Source organism: Morus notabilis, unplaced genomic scaffold, assembly GCF_000414095.1.
Source record: "Morus notabilis unplaced genomic scaffold, ASM41409v2 Scaffold315, whole genome shotgun sequence".
NCBI lineage: Eukaryota > Viridiplantae > Streptophyta > Magnoliopsida > Rosales > Moraceae > Morus > Morus notabilis.
Window position 1 is genome coordinate 478,752 of NW_010360512.1, and position 20,705 is coordinate 499,456.

General features: G+C 31.6%; 2 protein-coding genes across 2 annotated transcripts in view; one reads left to right on the forward strand and one right to left on the reverse strand.

Moving 5' to 3' along the window:
• LOC21399514 (uncharacterized aarF domain-containing protein kinase At1g71810, chloroplastic) overlaps positions 1 to 6,763 on the forward strand; it is an 11,583-nt gene extending 4,820 nt beyond the window's left edge. Inside the window, exons 11-21 of the mRNA XM_010096583.2 lie at positions 252 to 366; positions 464 to 513; positions 784 to 862; positions 1,540 to 1,590; positions 1,698 to 1,839; positions 2,086 to 2,130; positions 3,659 to 3,763; positions 3,859 to 3,900; positions 4,732 to 4,899; positions 5,775 to 5,888; positions 6,349 to 6,763. Coding sequence (XP_010094885.1) covers positions 252 to 366; positions 464 to 513; positions 784 to 862; positions 1,540 to 1,590; positions 1,698 to 1,839; positions 2,086 to 2,130; positions 3,659 to 3,763; positions 3,859 to 3,900; positions 4,732 to 4,899; positions 5,775 to 5,888; positions 6,349 to 6,453 — 1,016 coding nt within the window. The 3' untranslated portion in view covers positions 6,454 to 6,763. The remainder of the gene's footprint in view (positions 1 to 251; positions 367 to 463; positions 514 to 783; positions 863 to 1,539; positions 1,591 to 1,697; positions 1,840 to 2,085; positions 2,131 to 3,658; positions 3,764 to 3,858; positions 3,901 to 4,731; positions 4,900 to 5,774; positions 5,889 to 6,348) is intronic.
• Positions 6,764 to 8,052: 1,289 nt separating this feature from the next.
• On the reverse strand, positions 8,053 to 19,195 carry LOC21399515 (serine carboxypeptidase-like 18). Its single transcript, XM_024164590.1, has 14 exons — positions 18,922 to 19,195; positions 18,485 to 18,630; positions 15,335 to 15,411; positions 15,110 to 15,232; positions 14,675 to 14,777; positions 12,456 to 12,493; positions 12,236 to 12,337; positions 10,422 to 10,511; positions 10,119 to 10,271; positions 9,690 to 9,764; positions 9,043 to 9,161; positions 8,633 to 8,749; positions 8,434 to 8,488; positions 8,053 to 8,308 (listed from the first exon to the last, which is right to left on the reverse strand). The coding sequence occupies exons 1-14, from the start codon at positions 19,092 to 19,094 to the stop codon at positions 8,225 to 8,227; spliced, it is 1,455 nt and encodes a 484-aa protein (XP_024020358.1). The 5' UTR covers positions 19,095 to 19,195; the 3' UTR covers positions 8,053 to 8,224.
• Between the last annotated feature and the right edge of the window lie 1,510 nt (positions 19,196 to 20,705).

Consider the following 20,705-nt stretch of genomic DNA (forward strand, 5'->3'; position numbering starts at 1 on the left):
ATATAGGGATTTTTTTTCCCCACACCCCCCCCCCCCCCAAACCAGAAAAAACATCGCTTAAGAAAGTTCCTGGTTGACCAAACTTCTGGACATGGATACCCTGTTGTCTCTAAGTTTATCCTTCATCTTGTTATTGCTAACTCCACATTTTTTCTCTTTGAATCATGTTGACTCATTAGCGGGGCCTACTTTTCTTCCGTTGGAAATTTTGTAGCTTGTAGAATTAACTTTGAATATCTTTCTTTTACCAGACTTTGGCATGATGGGCGAATTTAAGCAAGAACTCCGTGATGGATTCATTGAAGCTTGCCTCCATCTTGTAAACCGCGACTTTGATGCATTGGCTAAGGACTTCGTCACACTAGGGTATTGTCTTTTCTACTCATCTGCCCTTCACTAAGTACAAAGGTTATTCTCATTAATGTTGGTTCTTACATGGCCGATTTTTTATCAAACTTTTCAGGCTTCTTCCACCAACGGCAGACAAAGAGGCTGTAACGAACGCTTTAACAGGTTTCTCTTCTTTTCTAGATGAACCTACATGTTTTATGCATCAATTTCTACATCTAGATCGTCTTTTGGTTGCTCTTCACGAATGCTATAGGCTTGTTTTTTCACAACTCAAGTTCTATTGCTACAGTGTTTTGTCTCACAAAAATTCAAATTCAACTTTTTTGCTACAATGTTTTTCTCTCACATACACAACTCAAGTTTCTTAACTTGAGTTGTGAAACAAACATACCCTAAGTGTTTTCTGGTGTCATTAACTCTATTTGTCTGCAGGTGTTTTCCAAAATGCTGTTGCCAAAGGAGTTCGTAATATCAGCTTTGGAGACCTCTTAGGGAACTTAGGAGTCACCATGTAAGGTGTTCTCTTCATGCTCTATACATATGCACAAACACGGAGATCCTTTGTCGTTCAATTTCCCTTTAATGGTTTATTATTATTATAATATAATAAAAGCTCCTTTCATTGCTAAAAACCAGTTTTATGAATGAAAGGAGAAAAAGTTGTAATAACCAATTTTTTTTTTTATCAGAAAAGCTCCTCTTTCATTAATGGTTTTAATAACCAGTTGTAGTGTAAACAGAGAAAGACAGACACACACACACACACACATACCCACAAAAAAAAAAGGGAGAAAAAGTGGAGAAATCAAAGAGATATACTTGAATTTTGCGCCTGAGGAAAATGTTGTGTTTTTTTAGCAAGTTTTTGTTGCGTCCAGACAACAAAAATTCTCAAATTCCTTTTTAAGATGATACATTCCGAAACCTAAGAGAGGACATGAGAATGATTTGTGATTATCATATGCATTTGTTTCAGAAAGATATTTCTTGTCGAGGTACCCCGTTTCTGCCTTTGTTGCCTGCATATTTGCAACTTATCCACAGAAAATATACCTAACCCGTACATTTTATCTATCAGATTCCTTAAATATACTTACATGACGAAACCTTGTTATTCTCTCTCTAGATTCATTGTTATTGGTATTGTTCTGTAATGTCTCATTTGACTCTTTTCTTTTCCTTTTGCAGGTATAAGTTCAAATTTAGAATTCCTTCATATTTTTCTCTTGTCATTCGAAGGTAGCTTTCAAATTTTTATGAAATATCTGATGGATCATGGACATCATTCTACATGACTTATCATCTTATGAAACTGTTAGTAAAGTTAAGTATTCTCCGATTCTCAGTCTTGCTGTGTTGGAGGGAATTGCCATCAGTTTTAATCCAGATTATAAAGTTTTGGGTAGTACATACCCATGGATTGCTAGAAAGGTACTGACTGATAGTTCACCCAAGCTAAAGTCGTCACTGCAATCACTTCTTTACGAGGTAAAGCCAGATTTCCTTGCGTTTATTATTATTCTATGTTAGGAACCCGAAAATCTGAGCTTCATTAACAACACTAAAAATGGAAAATTACAGGAATATTAGGTTCCTAACATTCTAGGTTTTATTTTATTTATTTTTTGTTTTTATTTTTACTGCATTTGGCAGTCTGAACTGTTACTACAGTTAATAGGTATGTAATATACTTTGTCATACTAAGAACTTGATTCCTGGATCTTGCACTTTCAGGAAGGTGTTTTTAGAATTGATCGTTTGGAGTCTCTGCTAACAGAGGTGAATCTCATTCTCTCTTTCTTGCTGTCCTACTCTTTTTCCTTCTACTATTCAAACTCTCAACTAAGAAATTTGAAGTCAGTTGTTTTTTGACTAAGAGGCATTGATTTGGCAACTTTCCGAAATGCAGCCCTGCTCCCCCCAGCACTTGGGAGTTGTAAAAGATATGAACCAGGAAAAACAAATTCCATCGACTAAAACAGATAATTTACCTTTTCTTTGAACTTATCAGCACAAAGAATTAGTTGATCTCTGTCTGAAGAAATCATTAATCAGAGTTATTTTTGTCTACTAAATTGGTCTCAGTTGGTCAATGTTACACTTCATCTGGACAAACCCGATTCCTTTGATTGTAAACGACAAAGGTCAAAGCAGACTGTAGAGGCATGGTGACAAACATTTCTTGATGGCCTGTGCACATTCTAATTCAATGGGGTCACTAATAAGAGGATTAGACTGCTGTCAGCCAAGTGTGAAAGTTATCTTATAGCTCTAAACAGATAATTTTGACCAAGACCTCAAAATAGATGTCTTAAAGAACTTAGAAGAAAGTAGTGCATTTCGTGTAGGTGATTAAGTTGAAGCGTTGACTGTGTCGTTTGGAGTGCCTCATAGTGGAATCTGCAGTCGTTCAGGCTCTTTGGAACTGTGTCAGAACGAGGAAAGTTGTGGTGCCTTGAATTATGAAAAAAAAAAAATGGCGTGGCCTTTATTTTCGAAACTGGATTAAGATAAATTTTGATTTCTTATTTTAAGCAGACAATCTTTGATAGCATCTCATGGCATGTTTACTTGCATATAATCAGAATGGGCATGAATCAAAGTGGGTAGAATTCGGAATGAGGATTCAGAGTCAAAATAAGTTGTTTACTTAGATTACAGGATTCAAAATTAGTTACTGTGAATCAGTTTATGTATTTACTTAAACCAAGTGTTAAAATTGAAATATATTGTTGAATTGCAATAAAATAAATTATATACTTACTGAAATATATTGTTGAATTGCAATAAAAAATAAATTATATACTTACTATAATGAAGTTAGTTATAATTGAGTTAGTTATCATAATGTTAGGGAAAAAAAAAATACTGAATATAGGTTTCAGTTGTTTTTTCATTTCTTTGTTATCCAACAATTTGCAACTACATTATGGGCAAGATAGTAATTTGATATTACTATCAGGATTGAGAGTCCTAATTGGCATGGGGTTGCCAATCCCATTCCTCCACCAAATTTTGTATCAGCGAACCCAATCCGACTCCCATTTCATGATAGAAACGAATAAATAAAATATGGGATTAACTTCCATTCCTCACTTCTGCTAAAATAAAACATGCATCAAAGTGGTTGCTTGAGATAAAAGTGTTGATACTTAGTCTTATTGTATTTTAATATAGCTGAATCACTGACCAATTATCTCATGCATTTGTAGCATTAGTTTTTTTATTCTGTAATTACTTTTTTTAATGTTGTTTGGTCTTATTGGTTTAATTAATCTATTTAGATTAACAATTAGCCTTCTCGCAGTCCCTTCGTGCCAGAACAGAAAAGGCCTTGGTTCAAAAACAAGGAGAAGCTGCTAATTCCAGGGCAGTTATCAAGCAAGTACTTTCTTTGATGTTAACCGAAAAGGTGGGATTGCATGTTGTGTCCCATTTTCAGTAATTGGTCCAGATCATGAAAGTAATACCATGTTTTTAACAATTGTTTAACAACGAAATTTTCAGGGTGCCTTTGTGAGGGATATACTTCTTCAAGAATTTGCCAAGGTAGAAACGTTGAGCTCATAATGCTTGTTTTATTTTTCTCTTTTCTTGATGCTACGTTTAGACAATGGGAAGGGGAAATGAGCCATGAATATATGTTATTTTAGTCATAGCATACAGTTGAAAATTTTGAAGTAAGACGAATGAATATATCTTTAATGTGCCTAGGGTGCTCTCATTTTGTTTCAACTTCACTACTCCTGAACCACAGTTTCACTTTACAAGGAAACTGTGTCCAAGTCTGTGATTCTTTACGTCTCTATTTGTCCGTTTCTCTTCCTTGTGTGTTTAGTGTTCAAATCTATCTGGTAATTGACAAGATTTTAGTGCTCTTTTACTCTCTTTTTTTAGTTCTTTAGATATACAAGAAAATGATGAGTAATAGTTTCAAATTAGTTTCTTAATTGATTTTTCTTTCTTTCTTTCTTTCTTTTTTTTTTTTTCAGTTCTCAATTAGTTTAAAATTGAAGCTATTTTTTATTCGAATATGTCCCCGTTTAGAAAGTTTTCTAAGTGATGATGGTGGATATAGTAAATTGTCTGGACACACTGGTCGATTGATTTTTATTCATTAAAACAGATACAATAGTATAGCATCCGTTTGACCATGTTCTTGATCCAGTTATCTATGACAAGTTTTTTCTCACTAGTCTTTCCTAAGAGTCTGGCTGTGTATTAGAAATGAGAAAATTACTGATACCTTCTAATCTGAGATGAAGCCAAACTTTTTTTTTGTTATTTTTTTTTCTTTTTATATATATAACGAGACGAACCCTAATCTAAACAGAGTTTCTAAGTATATACTCCTTTATGAAAAACATGCTAATGTTATAGGGATTGGATGCTCTTGGGCTAGCTATATCTTCTGCAGCAACTTCAAACTTTCCTTTTGGTGCTATTTTTCCCTCGTCCAGAATGACAGATGAAGACAAAATTAACTTAAGGACCTTGCATCGCCTCTTGATACTATTGTCAAGGATTGAAGACACAAACTCCAACAGGGTAAGAACTTGAGCTCATTTAGTTTTGTAATGGAATCAAATAGAGATGAAAAAGGAAGCAAGAACTTATATAATTTGCTCATCGTTATGAATATTGACTTGATTATTTTAGATTTTAGTTTTCTGTTAAAGAATCCGAGCGTAGATCTCTTGCTAATGGGGAAATTTTTCAATAAAGTCACCCTTAAGTATTCTATCTTTGCATGTATGCATATGTATTTCCGTATGTGTCTTAAACATCACTGGCTAGCTTATTTATTTATTTATTATTATTATTATTTTTGTGTGAGTCTGTGTATGTGTGTGTGTGAGAGAGAGAGATAGGGAGAGAGAGAGAGAGAGAGGGCTCTTTGTTGCTTCCGTGTTAGAATGGTATACATACATGCATTCATCTCTAATTGTTTTGTAACCCAGACATGAGTGATGCGTTTGAAGATCTAGTGAAGTTAGCAAATTTTTACATGCGAAGTATCTTAATGTTCAATTCTTATTTTATACGTGGCTTTTCTAGCTTAGCCTTTCTCACTCAAACATTCCGCCTGTCTTGATTTTTATCGCTTGAATCTTCTTACTGCAAGTGTAAACTGTTACAACTAGGCAAAAAGTGTATGTAGGTCAAGGTATATCTACCTTTTTCAGTTGAACTGAATTTAATTAATGTGTTTAGAACTTTCTCATTTTGTTCCTCTTGTTATAGCCAGTTATTCATCATGCCATTATTCTAGCAAATTAAAGCTTATGAGCAATAACTCTTTTAGTCTACCTGCAAAAATCAATTACACTAATCATTATGCCTTTCCCCCCCCCTCCCCCCCAAAAAAAAAGAGTATCATACACTGCAACGATGAATTTTCTATATCATCTTCTTCCATGTAGGAAGTTAGAGTTGGCCCACAGAAGAATGAAGAAACAAACTTGGAGGACGTGTCATTAGTGTTGAATCAACTTGCTGTTCAAGACATTCTACCTATCCTTTCTTTCATCTCTGAGGTACAGAACTATACTATATTTTAATGTTCTGATGCATGTAAGCTATGTAAATCCATCCGCATACACGTACGAACGTGAGTTGCAATTATTAATGTCTGATATTGCCGATCACCGTCTTGTCGAATTAGTCTTGGAGTTCGTATATAAGGTGGCTCAAAAGTTTTTGAGTAAGCAATCGTGTTCTGCGGGAAATTGCGGACCTAAGTGAGTTTGGCATTGCTAAAGGACCTTTCCTTTATCACTGTGCCCTTTTGGTAGACTGGCTTCGGCAACCATTATGCTGCTCTATATGAGGATAGCATTAACTAGTGTTTCGTGCATCAAAATTCTCCCCAAATACCTTAGTACATTATAACTGTGGTCCCATTTTCAGATTTCTTTTTATTTTTTTTAAATTCTAAATTAAGAGATTTTATTCCATTTTCTCGCTTACGCACGTATGTAATTCGTCATATGACAGCTCCCTCCAGAATCACAGCAACAGCTACTGAATCTACCGGCCGATCTGTCTGGACGGTTAATCTCCCGTGTTGCTGCGAGGACTATCAGAAGGATGGTTTTGTGAGAATCAAATGAGAATTTTCCGAGAGCTGGTTCTCGGATCCAACTTATTTTTGTTCTTTCTGGCCAATTCATATGTAAAAAGGATTTTGTACAGTGTTTTCCTCTTCGGAATACTTTTCTCGGTTCATTTTCTATCTGATTTAACTCTTGTGGGAAGCAAGAGTATAATACAAGAGAAGTCATTATTACAAACGTACAAACACACATACACACATATACATTGAGTCACTTTGATGATCGTATTTTCATTGTGACTCGGGAAAGTTTGGAAATGATCCGGAAAGGTGATGATAAATAAATTTCAATTGCTCGCCAATACTAATCTCGTTTTCATTATCATTACTATTTTTTTTTTTTCTTTTAGGATGTTTTTGCATAACTAGAGTAATCAAACGAGAATTTTCATTGGACTTTCAACTAAGGTTCCACTGTATGTAATTACAAGTTATTTTCATTACGCTTTCAACTAAAAAAACAAATTCTTCATTAAATGTGGGTACTAGGTCTTCAAACTCTTAATTTATTCGTACCTTTAGTTCTCATTTTAAGAATTTCAAACTCGTAATCTGTTAACATTATTAGTCATCATCTTCTTTTTATTATTAAAAGCTATAGGAGATGCCAATGTTTTGAGGTTTTTTGTGACATAGATATGCAAAAACATATTTTTATTTTTTTAAAGCTCACTTTTTTTTTTGTTGGTCCAAAAGCAATGTTAAAATGTTGTAGCATAAAATTTATTATGATAATTAATTACAACAAAATGATTGATTATAAAAAGAAAGAAAACGAGATATTCATAAATATCATATAGGAAATTGCCATCCAATCCATTATATTTTGGGTAAGTGTTCTAAATTACAACGATTTAACTAGATAATGGTAACGCAATAATTAGTTGTCTGATTACATATTTTTTATAATCCTCAATAATATTAAAGATCTCTGGGACAGAAAAGTAAGTAATTAGACAATTGATTGTTGTGTTGCTGTTATGTAGTTACATAGTCGTTATTTGGAATAAATTACCCAAATACTATAAAATGGATGGCCAATGCTCTCAACGATTTTTATGAATTTTTTGTTTTTTCTATTTATAATCAATCGGTTTGTTGTCATTGATTGTCATAATTAACTTTATACTCGGACATTCTAACATTATTTTTTGACAAAAAAAATAACTTGTTTATATGTGTGTGTGTGTTTTTAGGAAAACAAAAAAAAAAAACTCAAAAAATTGACATGTTTTACTACATTTAACAGCAAAATAAAGATGGGGACTTAAGGTACTAATAAATTAAGAGTATGGGGATCTAAGTGTCTAAATTTTTAAAGTGAGAACTAACAGTACCAACATATTAAGAGTATGGGGACTTGAGGATCCAAATTCTCAAAATGGGGACCTTAAGTGCCAAAGGTAGTAAAGTTTGGGACCTATAAAGTAAAATTTCCTATAAAACGATACGATACAATACAATACAAATGAACTGTATTTATAATTCGACATAAATTGTATTAATTCACCATTGCATATTAACTTATACAATACAATAATTATAATAAAAATTATATCAATGTGTTATTATTCAATATGGTGTTTTAATGCGGTCCACCAAACATAATTACTTAATAGTCACTTTTTTTGGTTTATTTTACTTCTAGTCGCTTGAATAGGATAATGCTAGAAAGACAAACTCTAATATAAATTTTATAGTTACTTCTGCATAATACGATAATACAATTTAACGAACATAGCCTTAAATTAGCACGTGCTACAGAGGATAGTGGGCTAACCACCTATCAAACATACGGAAGCACTCCTCGGGGTAGTACTGAGGTGCCGTGTGTCCACCTCCCTGCACAAATATGAAAGATTATTATACTTTAAATGCAAAAAGAGTGTGTATACGTATGAGAGAGAGAGAGAGAGAGAGAGAGAGAGAGAGAGAGAGAGAGAGAGAGAGAGAAGAAAATCTTATACCTTTATAGTCGCATACGTTAACTGGTACTTTTTATTTGTATATTTCATCGTGTATCTACAATTACAAATTAAGAGGGAAAAATAGTGAACAAAGAATGAATATAAAACCTACTAAAAATCTAAATATATGTGGGGGGGAAAAAAAAATAAGAGAATGAAAAACAAGAAAACATAAAATTTAGATCATGGCTGTACTAACCCTAGAACCTCATGGTGGTCAGAAAACCATGGTCTCCAGTCATAATCAATCGCCAAGCCTAAGGATTCTATCCATTCTATGGTGCTAAAATAAGGAACCACCATGTCATGATCGCCACTGCACAAAACCCGTCAAGAGAATAGTAATAAGTCTCCAAATTTATGTCAACCAACAAATCAGCATGTTATTAGTATATTGTTATGTTAATCTTCTTTTTTTTTTTAAAAAAAATTTTAAGGTAAAACAATTTCCCTTCGTTAACAACAACAACAACCACAATAAGTAACTCCTATATTTGTATCCTTGATCTATAAGAAGAGGTTTAAGATATAAAGGGGATATTCCTCCATAAAATTTAATAAAATAATCAGGTGAATTAGGCAAGCACTTGGCCAAAAGAAATATGTTACCTGTAAATTAGAGCGCGAAGAAATTTCTTAGTGAGGTTTCGATGATAAACCACACTACTTTGCACGTCGAAAGTGTATGGTATGCTGCGATTGCATCTTGTCCATGTCGTTTTTGTTTCCTAGCTCAAATAGTGGAGTATAATTATTTGATAACAATTTTATATTTGAAATCAAAAGAAAATAAAAGAATAGCGTATTTAATATGTTATTTTATTATATACTCTAATGTATAACGTTTATATTTATTTTTTTGTTATAATTATTATGCTTTAGTGATTATAAAAATAAACTTTTAATTTTAAAATAATAATAAAACAATTACAATGTTGTAATGTGAATAGTCCATATATTAACACATAGTAATTTATAAAAACTAAACTTTTACATATATGGTGTTAAATTTGAAATTTAAAACTAAGTGTAGCATCTACTAAAGTTTAGACAAAAAATATAACTATATTGGGAGAATAATTTTCTTATTCAAAATATAAAAATTGCCATTAGCACTAATTTGACACTACAATAAAATTGTTCTTATTGGAATTAAATACTATGGCCTACTAATTTAATGAAATACAATGATGATTTTTACTACTGAAGAATACAATGATGTTACTCTTACAGGAAAAACATATAAGCATACGTACCTCCCGAACTTTCAGAGACTTTTTGACTTCTTTTTTGTTTCCCCAATTCTTGGTAAGCCAACGTCCTGCTTCTATCTACAAGAATACTCACTATAGTTGGTTAATTAATTTAGGGCTCGTTTAATTTGCTGATTCGAGTTTTTAATTTGAGTTAAAATGTGACTTTATGTGAAAATTTTTTACTATAATAAAAAAGTTAAATGTGACTGTTTCTGAGAGCTTTTTACTATAGTAAAACTCGAATCGGTGAAATAAATAAGGCCTTATTCTCTCTTACAAACACATGTAAACACATTATATAGTTTCAACCTGGGTGAAAAGAAAAATGAAATTCAAACCCGAGGGATAAAAAAAATATGAAATCTATAAATTGGTTCTGTGGGGGGTCTTTTTTTTTTTTTTATAAAAAAAAAGATAAAAAAGAATTACCTGACATAGATTTTTAAAAGGAAGGGGGACAAATCCTACGAAATTGTCTTCAGAAGATTGTCTATTTTCCATCTGTAATATCCTTTGTTCGCCAAATGGAGGTTGACAATGTCTAGGTAGCAATATCTGATTTTTGAATATGTCTCCAATACACTGATAACGTTCGAGTAATTTTATCAAATAAGTAGAAAAATATGAGAATATATGGTATATATGTATAAACATACGTACAAAAATCACAAAGAAAAAAGAAAATAAAAAAAAAATTATAATAATTCGTTCATCCTAGCTAGTTTTGCTTACCTCGTTCACAACTTTGAGATCCTCAATGCATGGTACATTATTTGGATCCACGTCATCTGTATCTTCTCCTTTGCAATTTCTTGCCGCTGACTTTAGGAAATAACATTAAATTAAACATTGAAAGTTATGTTCATAGAACAGTATAGTTTAGATTTTTGTGGTATAAAAGAGCTTTACATAAAATGACAAAAAAGACAATATAAATAATTATATAATTAAATTTTATTTAAAAAAAGAAACTGATGATAGAGAACTTTTTTATTCTTCTCACATTATCCTCAAACTATAAACAATTGCTATATTGTTATTTATAATAAAATTCTAATTTTCGCCTTTCAATGATTATTCTAAAAAAAAAAATTATATTGAGATATGATAAATTTTTTTGTTACTTGTATGATGATATTTTTTCTATTTTTTTCATTTCACGTTTATATCTTTTTCTAATCATTTAGTTTTTTTAAGACAAATCATTTCACTGTTTTTCTTTTTTTATTGTCGAATTAATTTTTTTTTCCTTAATTCCTTTAATTTATAAATATGAAATTCCTCATCAGTTAGCAGCTTAAGGGTTCAATCATGTAGGCGATAAATTTGGTTGGAGGAAGTGTCTGAGTGGCGCTTCTCCTAATTTGAATTGATTCATGATTCTAATAGAGCTGCAATCAATCCGTTATTGAACTTGAAAAAAAAAAAAAAAAAAACGCTTCATGTCCAAAATTTCAACCAAAAAAGAAAAGAGAAAGAGATAAACGATAATATTAAAAGAAAAAAAATGAAATGATCAAGAAATAATAATAGTATTATTAGTGCATTTTTTGTGTTGGCTTATTTTTGGCAAATTGGTTGTAAGATTGGTTGGCATTGTAAATTGGTAGTCCTCTTAAAGAAAGTTTGGTTGTCATGTTTATTGGTTGCAAATTAAGAGTGGACTTTCTGGAGCATTATGGCTGGCTCTTCTAAGGAAAGAATTGTGAGAAATATTGAGAATGATTGTCTTCTTACTGTCATTAGAGTTGGTGACCTGATTTATGGTGTTAATGGAGGATATATTACCTTTTGGGTGTGATTATTGTCGGTGGGAGAGTGTTGCTGATTGTTGGATGAAAAACAAAGTGGTATGAGGGTTTGTGATGATGAGGGCAGAACGTGTAATGAACACACAGGGCTGAAAACAGAAAAGTTGCATTTGTCCATATCAGAATGAGATTGTAATGTTAAGTGTCGCTTGATGTGTCGCAACGAATTGTTAGAACGCTTTCGAGTTGGTTCTCCGGGAGAAGATTTCTTTGGTTTCGGGAGGAAACCGTCAAGTCGAGTGGTACTCGCTGATCAACCTTTCTAAGGAGATTCTAGGCAACGGCGACAACATCAAGGAAGGAGTCGTTGAGTGTGTAAGACCGTTTGGTCCTTTGTAATCTTTTGAACTTAGTGGATTGATCATTGTCTGGACGTGGCCCCGCAGAGTAGGTGTGCGCACCGAACTGCGATATCATTTTGTTGGTGTCCTTTATGTTTCTGCATTAGTTTCCTGCTTTACTATTTTACTAGTTTAATTTTAGATTTTCTGTCACAAAAAGTATTACAGTAAAGTGTTGCAACACCACTTGTGACACCAGGATAAAAACGGACCTTACAAGTATGAAATTAGTTAGGGGTAATTTGGTAATAATAGGGGAGTGTAAAAAGTAAATATAATCATTTAAAAATTAAAGGGATTTGGAGAGTAAAAAATGGGGTGTGAATAGAACCACCACCATAATAATAATAATAATAATAATAATAATAATAATAATAATAATACTAATTCGTACCTTGTAGATCCTATCAGACAAAAGCCCCATTCGATGTGCGAACTCCAAAAATGCATAATGTTCCTTTCTTGTGTCCGTCACAGGGTTTCCAAGTATGTATCCCTATTGCAAATATAATTAATGGCGTTAGAAGCAACTTGAACCATAAAATAGTCACAATTAAAAGTTTGTTGTTAAAGAAATGGAAATTAATTTACGAATAACTAAAAGTAGCTAGTACTTTAAGATTTATTGGCGGCTGATCTCCAGCTTCAATTCCTGCAAAATAAACAATTTGAAATTAATGTGTAGTAAGTAAGTAGATATCTAAAAATTAAAAAATAAAATTAAACAACAAATTAGTGAGTAAACAACTAGATTTCAGAAGTAGTACGCTGCCTAATTTACATTGGGGGATCTCCAAAATTGCTGAAGGGGCTGAAGCGGTGGCGTTTATGAAGAGTGTGGAGTTTGCAACGCAAAAGGGGTGGAAAAAGGAGATTAATGTGCTAAAGACATAGAAGATTGAAGGTCAGAATTATAATTTTACCCACCAATCCGATTACCCTTTGTGTTCCCGATCTTAATAGAAAAAAAAAATGCTTAGAGACACCACCGGTGTTAAGCACTATCACTAATAAAAGGTAGATTCTACCTATGAGTCCCAGACTGTGAATCCACCTTTTATTAGTGGGTAGTGCTAGCATGTAATGACCGAAAAAATTCTAAAATTAAATAATGTAAATTTACGTATTTAAGTTAAGGATTTTCCTAGATATCATGTCATATTTTGTGACTAAAAGATTTATGGAATTAATAATAGTATTCCTAAATTCTGTAGTAAGTTTTATGTTAAGCATATATGTTGTGATCGAGTAAATTCGGTCCATGACTTCTCATCGCAAATGAAGCGGGAGAATTTTTATTGTATATACAATATGAGAATCTTAATTTCAAGAATCTCTCAAATGCAGTGCGATGTTAGTAGCGTATAGAGAAACGCTCTGGTATTCAAAGAGAAAATTATTAATTTCCAAACTAATAAGTGGGAATTATAATGTTTAGTAAAGAGATACAAATATAATATAAACTCTGGAGTTGATACCGTCAGTAACGTTGTCATTCCTGGGATATAGCACATAAAAAGGTTTAAGTTTGAATTATGACTGTCAAACATATGTAAGTAAGCAGAAATTAAGGAGTAAGTATATACGTATGTATATATATATGCCTAAAAAAAAGAAAGAAATTATTTTGAAGTATAAATATTTTGTTATATTTAAGAAAGAAAATCAAAATTTATGTTAACATAACAAGTTTCAAAAAAAAAAAAATTAAAAAAGGTTCTTTAAATTTTTAAGAAGTTTCAGAAAGTATATATATTAAAGTTAGCTACGATAACAGCCATTTATGAGGGTCGTCACATGACACCACCAGTGTCCTATAACGTTGCTCAATAAAAAATGATAAACTCGATCCTTTTAATTAAGGGACAAGTTAAGAAGTCCTGCATGCCCCCATACCCGCCGTGTTTAATTTTTTTATTTTTATCCTAAAAAATTATAGTATACTTGTAAATAAATACATTGCAATATATACATTTTTTTCAAGTATGAGTACTTAGATCTGTTCTTGAGTTATATGATTATTGAGGCTAGGCAGCTAGGGTCCTTAGGGATTTTACAATTCTATCCACCAATATGATTACCCGCATGTCTCCGACCGAATGGGACATGATAGCCATGATTCTTTGCTGGTTCAAGAGTCCCAGCTCCCAAACCCGCCCCGTTTACTTTTCTTAATTTTGTTTTAAAAATATTTATGTATTTGTTAAATTAATAAGTTGTAATTCTTTTAAATATCAGTGCGTAGATATTAGTTACTTATATGAGGGACGAAGTGGAGCCTGTTAATTCGGAAATTCAGCATTTTTCAAATATTCCCGAGTGTTTCTGGTTTCTTCTTCAAATTTTGAGGCTATAGAGATTTCGTTAGAATTTAATGTAATGGCTCTTTTTTTTTTGGGTACTAAATGGGGTAGGAAATAGGAATACCGGAGGAAATATTGTGGGAACGGCTTGGATCAATTTACTTCCTCATCTTCTGATTGTAATGTGGAGTTCCCTTTTCTACAACAAGTCTTTTTTAACGCAGAAAAAAAAAAAGAGAAAAACATTTAAGAAAAAAAAATAATCAACTATGCGTTGTGTATCCCGATCTCTCATATAAAATGGGTCCCATCTCGGATCCATCTTTTGTGAGAGCATCTGACTCAAACCTAACAAGAATGATTTAGAGCATGTTCTTTTACCTAACTCAAATTTTTTACTACAGTATTTTCTCTTATAAAAATTTAAATTTAACTTTTTTGTTACAGTATTTTCTCTCACATACTAAACTCAAGTTCATAACTCAAATTTGAGAAAAAAAAACATACCTTTAAAGGCGTTCAACACTTACCGTTTGATAATTGTTGTACAACGATGGGAACGATTTTGCCTGAATAAGAATCTCCACCAATGTAGAGTGGATTTATGATAAATTTTGGATGACTGACAAGCCACTAATCAAAAATATTAAAGACAAGTCAAACAAAATTTTCTATAATAATTAGAAGATGCAGTACATCAAATATTTGTTAATAAAGATATTTGTTATAAGGTAATAATTGAAAACCACATCAGATCATAAGCAAATTAGTTTTGAAACCCCTTTAATTCATAATATCTACAAATATGTAAAAAAAAGTAAAGAGGCAACGATAGTTAAAGCATCGCCACTAATAGAAAGTGAATTCTATCTATAAATCTCACATTATAAGACACACCCTTTATTAATAGATAGTGCTTAACACCGTCATTTGCCAAATAACATTATGCATAAACAATATCTTACCTTTTTGATAAACTCAAAGACTTGTGCTCCGAATAAGGTGTCAGTAGTTGGGTATCCTTCTGAACTTATTGAATAAGAGAATCCAGTACCAGCAGGAGCATCTAAGAATATTATATTAGCTACCTAGAAAATATAAATTAAGTTAATATACTTTCCTTTTTCACATTCATAGAATATAATTGGCTGAATGAAGGAATATTATTGCAAAATCACAAGCGCTCATACCTTTGTCCATGAGTAAGGATTCAAAATAAGCGGTGCAGTATCTGTATTTGAATTTGAATAATCGAAAGATAGTGGACCTACATCATCAAATTAAAGCTAAGAATAAGAAGCTATTTCCTGATATAAGATGGGTAAAAATTCTTTATAAATTAATTATCATTTTTTTAAAATAAGTAGGGAAGGGAGAGATGTATTTTTTTTTCTTTTTCACTTTGTAAACTAGTGTATGATTTTACTATTATTTTTATTTTTATAAGAGAAACAAGGATATAAGTGCATGGATTTAAGTATTTACACTTTAATAGACATTTTAAGTTAAAATTGAGCGTTTTGTTATTTTCTCAAAAGAAAGAGAGTGTTCTTGAAAACAAATTAGAAAAAAGAGTGTATTAAAATCCGGCTTTTTACCGCCGGATTTTGGACCGAACCAGTACCGCCGGTTTCTGGAATATGGGACCGCCGGACCGACGCCAAGCCAAAAGGATGTGGACGAGAAAGAAATAGGGATAGCCGGAGAAGAGGAAGATGAGCAGAGAAGAAGATAGAGAGCCCGGGAAGAATAACTACAAGAGCAAGAGAGAGACTTGGTCGGTGTCGGTGTCGGTCCGCCGGCTTGGACGGTTTCCGGGGGTCGATTTCGGCTTCCCAGTTATTTTGTTCATCACTAAGAAAGAAAGAAAAAAAAGAATTTTGATAGCAAAAGTGCAATGAACATGATTCATTCTATCTATGTTGTAATAGGCAGTCGCAAAATATACGAGTCATTAGAGTGTATGCAGTTGCTGCGTTTTCATGGACTCAGGGATTAAATCGCAAAGGGAAAAAAAAAACTAAAATCCTTTAACACAGCAAATTATTAGAACACAAGTGGTAGAAGATATTAATGTAAAACTTACTAAACGAAATTATCTGTCAGTCTTTATCGACATATTTTCTATCAATGCTTAATGGAAATTCGAAATAGCAAGATTTGTCAATTTTTTTTTCCAAGAATCTGATTCCTCCTCTTTTCTGAGCAAATACGTGATTTTCAATTTTTGGTGCATTATTTGCTTTTCAGTCTTTGACCTTAATTAAGAAGAGCAGTACTATACTCGTCTAATATTGCCATGCATTTCTAGTTGATAATCTGGTCGATAACTGTAATGTATAACTTTTAAACGACTAATAAAATTAACCTCCAAACTGATGATAACAATAACATGGATAATTTGCAGGTGCACTCGAGCACTAATAAAACCGCCCCTAATTCTACCTTTTTCCCTTAAAAGTAATAACCGTTTTACCTTTTTTATTGGATTAGTAGTTAATTTAGTTTAGGTAGTACAATAAATATTGATTGATCAGGCATGCATTTATTTACAGCTCATTTTCATGGGGACGAAACTTAACTAGACATTATTAAAACGTGCGAGTTGCGAACAATTTTTTATTATTGTTTTTTTCTTCCTATATTTTCCTCGTACTGCTGCGATCCTATCTCATTTCTAGGAGCAAGATTCTTTAAATTTGTAGTTTTGTCTTTGTTTTCTCTTATTTTGCGTCAATGATTTTTAGATTTTGAATTCTATATCGTACTCATTATATCTCATTATTTAAAACTAAAAAAAATTCCAAACAGCTCCACTACTTAGTATGATACTACAATACTACAAGTTCAAAATATGTATTTGGAGGAAAAAAAAAACATGGAGAAAATAAAAGAAAATGACGTGCATACAAAAAATAATAATAATAAGTACCTACTATTTATTATATTATACTGCAATACAAGTTATTTTTCCTAAAGAGTTTTATTTAAATTTACTGATGGAATCAGTACCATATTTAATTTTGAGAAATTCAAAAAATATCCCTCATTTTAGATAAATCCTACTTTTATCATTGTATTATTATAACCTAAAAAATATCCCTCGAGTTCTTAAACTATCTCAAAATTATCCCCCGTGATTATTTTTTTTTAAGAAAAAGTATATATAACCCTTTAAGGGGGTTAAAAAAATCACATAAATACTCGTAATGATCAATATATAATTGTATCTTAAATATTAATAATTAAAAAACTAAATTTACAAAAAATGGATAAAATTTTTAATAAAATAAATCTACTTTTTTAAGAAAAAATATAAAACTTAACAGATTAGACTGGTTTAACTCCACAGTCCACACACGATCTTATACCCTCGTCATTGGCACATGAATAGTGGATATGGCCTTGTCAAATCCATCCCGTCCTAAATTCAATATTGCTCTGTAGTCATTTAACATGCTGGGTCTTTTCTTTTTTCCTTTATTGTATTTAGTTTTAAAGTTTATGTATTAAAAGTTCTGCATTAATAATAATAATAATAATATGTAAATAGTATTATCATTGTATTTCAAAAACTCTGATCATTTAAAGGGTTATTATTTTGCTCTTTTGAAAAACGTAGGGGATCATTTTGGGATAGTCTAAAAACATAGAGAATATTTTTTGAATTATGAAAAGAGAAAAATCTTATAGATAAATGCTGAATTTAGTTAAAACTGAAGGATATTTTTTGAACTTTCTCCATAATTTCATGCAATTTTGAAATAAGTATTGGACATGTTTGGTAAATAGATTCCAACTTTATATTTCTTTTATGTGTTTTATTAGTAGGTACCACATCTCTATCCAATTAAAAAACTTATGGCTCTCATACTCAGCAATTGCAAACCGAATTGTTCTGTCATATATTAAAATAGACATTCTTTACCGTGAGACTTTAAAAAATCTCCATCGGTAGAATCTTAACTTTTAATCGGATTAATTTTTTAACGGTTAGATCTGTAACAGAAATAATTTTACGTTACGCGTTATAAATTTTTAATACGAATTTATGCAAATCTGACCGTTAAAAATTTAAACCGGGGCTCTACTGATGAAAGTATTTAAGGGGTTCACCATCTAATTTGCCATTAAAATAATAGCGTTTCCATTTATCATCATCATTAAAGATATTTCTAAAAAAAAATAGCAATCTAATTTTATAAAACTGTTATTTTTAGAAAAAGTTAAAATCTGTCCTGTCAATTGTTTATCCTCACAATTATTCATATATATTTTTAGAAAAAGTGAAAATCTGTCCTGTCCAAAGAATTTTAAATGAAAAACCAAATTATACGTACCGATTTCATAAAGAAGGGCAGAGACTGAGGAGCAACACGGGCCTCCGGTGAGCCAAAGCAAGAGAGGATCATTTTCTGGACTCCTTTCGGACTCTACAAAGTAGTAGAAAAGCTGCAAATCCTCCGCATCTCCCACGCCCACATACCTTTATTATTTTTAATTTGGTACCCAAAAAAAAAGAAATAAAAAAAGCCAAGTTATACGTATAATTAACTAATATACGTACATTTTCATGACGTGCCTATATATTAACAAAATGGATTAGTCAGTAAAGAGCCAATTACCAGTATGTCAATGTTTGAGGCTTTTTTCTTTTAAATAAATTATAAGTAAAAACTCCATTAAGTGGAGTTTAAGTTTGAGATGGCGCAGATTAGATTCCGTGTTAAAAAAATAAATAATAATAATAATAAAAGAACTAGTAAAAGCTGCTAACCCCGTTTCAAGTTTGAAAGGGAGGTCGCCGGAGAAGTCCGTCAGAGTATTGATGATTGAGCGGGGAGCGGCGACGTCGACGTCGGCGATAAACAGCAAGATCACTAGAAGCACATGGACAATATGCCTGAAGCTTACATGGATTTGGATCGGCATCGCTATCCTTATTATCATTCCAATTACTTTTTAGAGTTGAGACATAAAATATTGGAAGATAAAAATTATGTACATATATTTGCGCAAGGGGTTCTCAACAGTGCACATACAAGTGTGTTTTGAGCCGTACACATCATATCAGAAGTGTTTGGATATGTCATGATGATTTATGGCAGCAAAGTTGTGAGATGTGACTCTTCGTTTTTTTTTTTTTTTTTTTTTTTTTTTTTTTTTTTTTTTTTTTTTTTTTTTTTTTTAACCATTTGCCCGTTTTGTTTTGTCTTTGTTTTTTTTTTTTTTTTTTTTTTTGTTCTTCTTTTCTTTTTTTTTTCTTTTTTTTTTATAACCATGTGCCCGTTATAAATAGCATAGAATAGTTCGAGTTCTGTTTTTAACTCGAATCATTTCTAACTTTTTATCCGAACATCAATTTAAGCGGGTTCGTTTAGTATAAGAGTTTAAATTAGAGTGATTTTAGTTTTGATTTTAAAATTAAAATCATGATTCATAATTTTAAGTTAAAATCATGATTTTAAAATTAGAATCAGAATAAGGAGTTTGAACTACTCAAAATTAAGGGCTGTGTGGTTTTAAAATCAGAAGTGATTTATGATTTAAAATATCACATTAAGATTCAAACCTTGAATTAGAACCATCCAAACTAAACATTAATTCTAGATGAATCAAATCAGAATTACTTTTTACTTTTTATAAATAAACACTGATTTAAATCCAAAATTATGATTCTTACTTCATAATCCTTATACTAAACAATCACGGAAACTTAATTGGATTTAGAATTTCCATTATTGCATTAAGAAAAATGGACTAAAAAATAAAAGTAACAATGCCTTTTTCTCCTTATCAACTCAACATGTATAAAGAATATATGATCTGTAAATCTAAAAAAACAAAACAAAACAAAACAAAACAAAAAAAAAGAAGCTGCAGTCTGCAACGTGGGGGAATAAATGCGTTTTCCGAACAAATGCGTTTCACGGGGCCAATGGTAGGTGGAATATAATAATGCAGAGCAATAATTTTCACACTTTTTGCTACGAAAATAGATTTTCACACTTGTGTTGCTTGGCACCATGTTGATGCTGCCATTGGCACCATGTTGCCGTTCCTTAAAGGAAACAGTAAATTCTTCTTCTTTGGTTGATGCTGTATCACTTCTTATAGTTTGAATGGACAAATGACTAAAAATTGATGGACGGCAGTGTTAAGCAATTCTACTTATAATAGAGTACTTATAGTAATGTGTACGTGTGAACAATAACATCACATCCCAACAAAATGTGAGAAACTTCAAATATTATTTTTTCAGAGTTTTTTTTATAGGACCTGAAAGAATAAATTATTAAAAAGTTCATGTTTTTAGTCATTATATCTGTATATCCGAAATTGCATACTCTATATATATATATATTTTAATGTGATTGTAATCAGATTTAAGAGTCAAAAACTAGCCTTGTCAGTGGAGATGTCCGATCGGAGAAACTCTTTTTTTTTTTTTTAAGTAAATGAAACTGAGATTTGAGATACTTTTGCGCATTCGAATTAGATTAGTATCTGTTAAGGTCTCGTTCATTTTACCAATTCAAGTTTTCAATTTTAAATTTTTAC

Bases quoted from the DNA above. Each gene is read 5' to 3' on its own strand.
- LOC21399515 (XM_024164590.1), bottom strand. From the start codon at position 19,094: ATGATAATAAGGATAGCGATGCCGATCCAAATCCATGTAAGCTTCAGG. The intron at 15,412-18,484 runs GTACGTATAATT...TTGATGATGTAG, and splicing joins TGCCCTTCTTTATGAAATCG to GTCCACTATCTTTCGATTAT. The intron at 10,512-12,235 runs GTACGAATTAGT...TATTTCCTAAAG, and splicing joins TGTCTGATAGGATCTACAAG to TCAGCGGCAAGAAATTGCAA.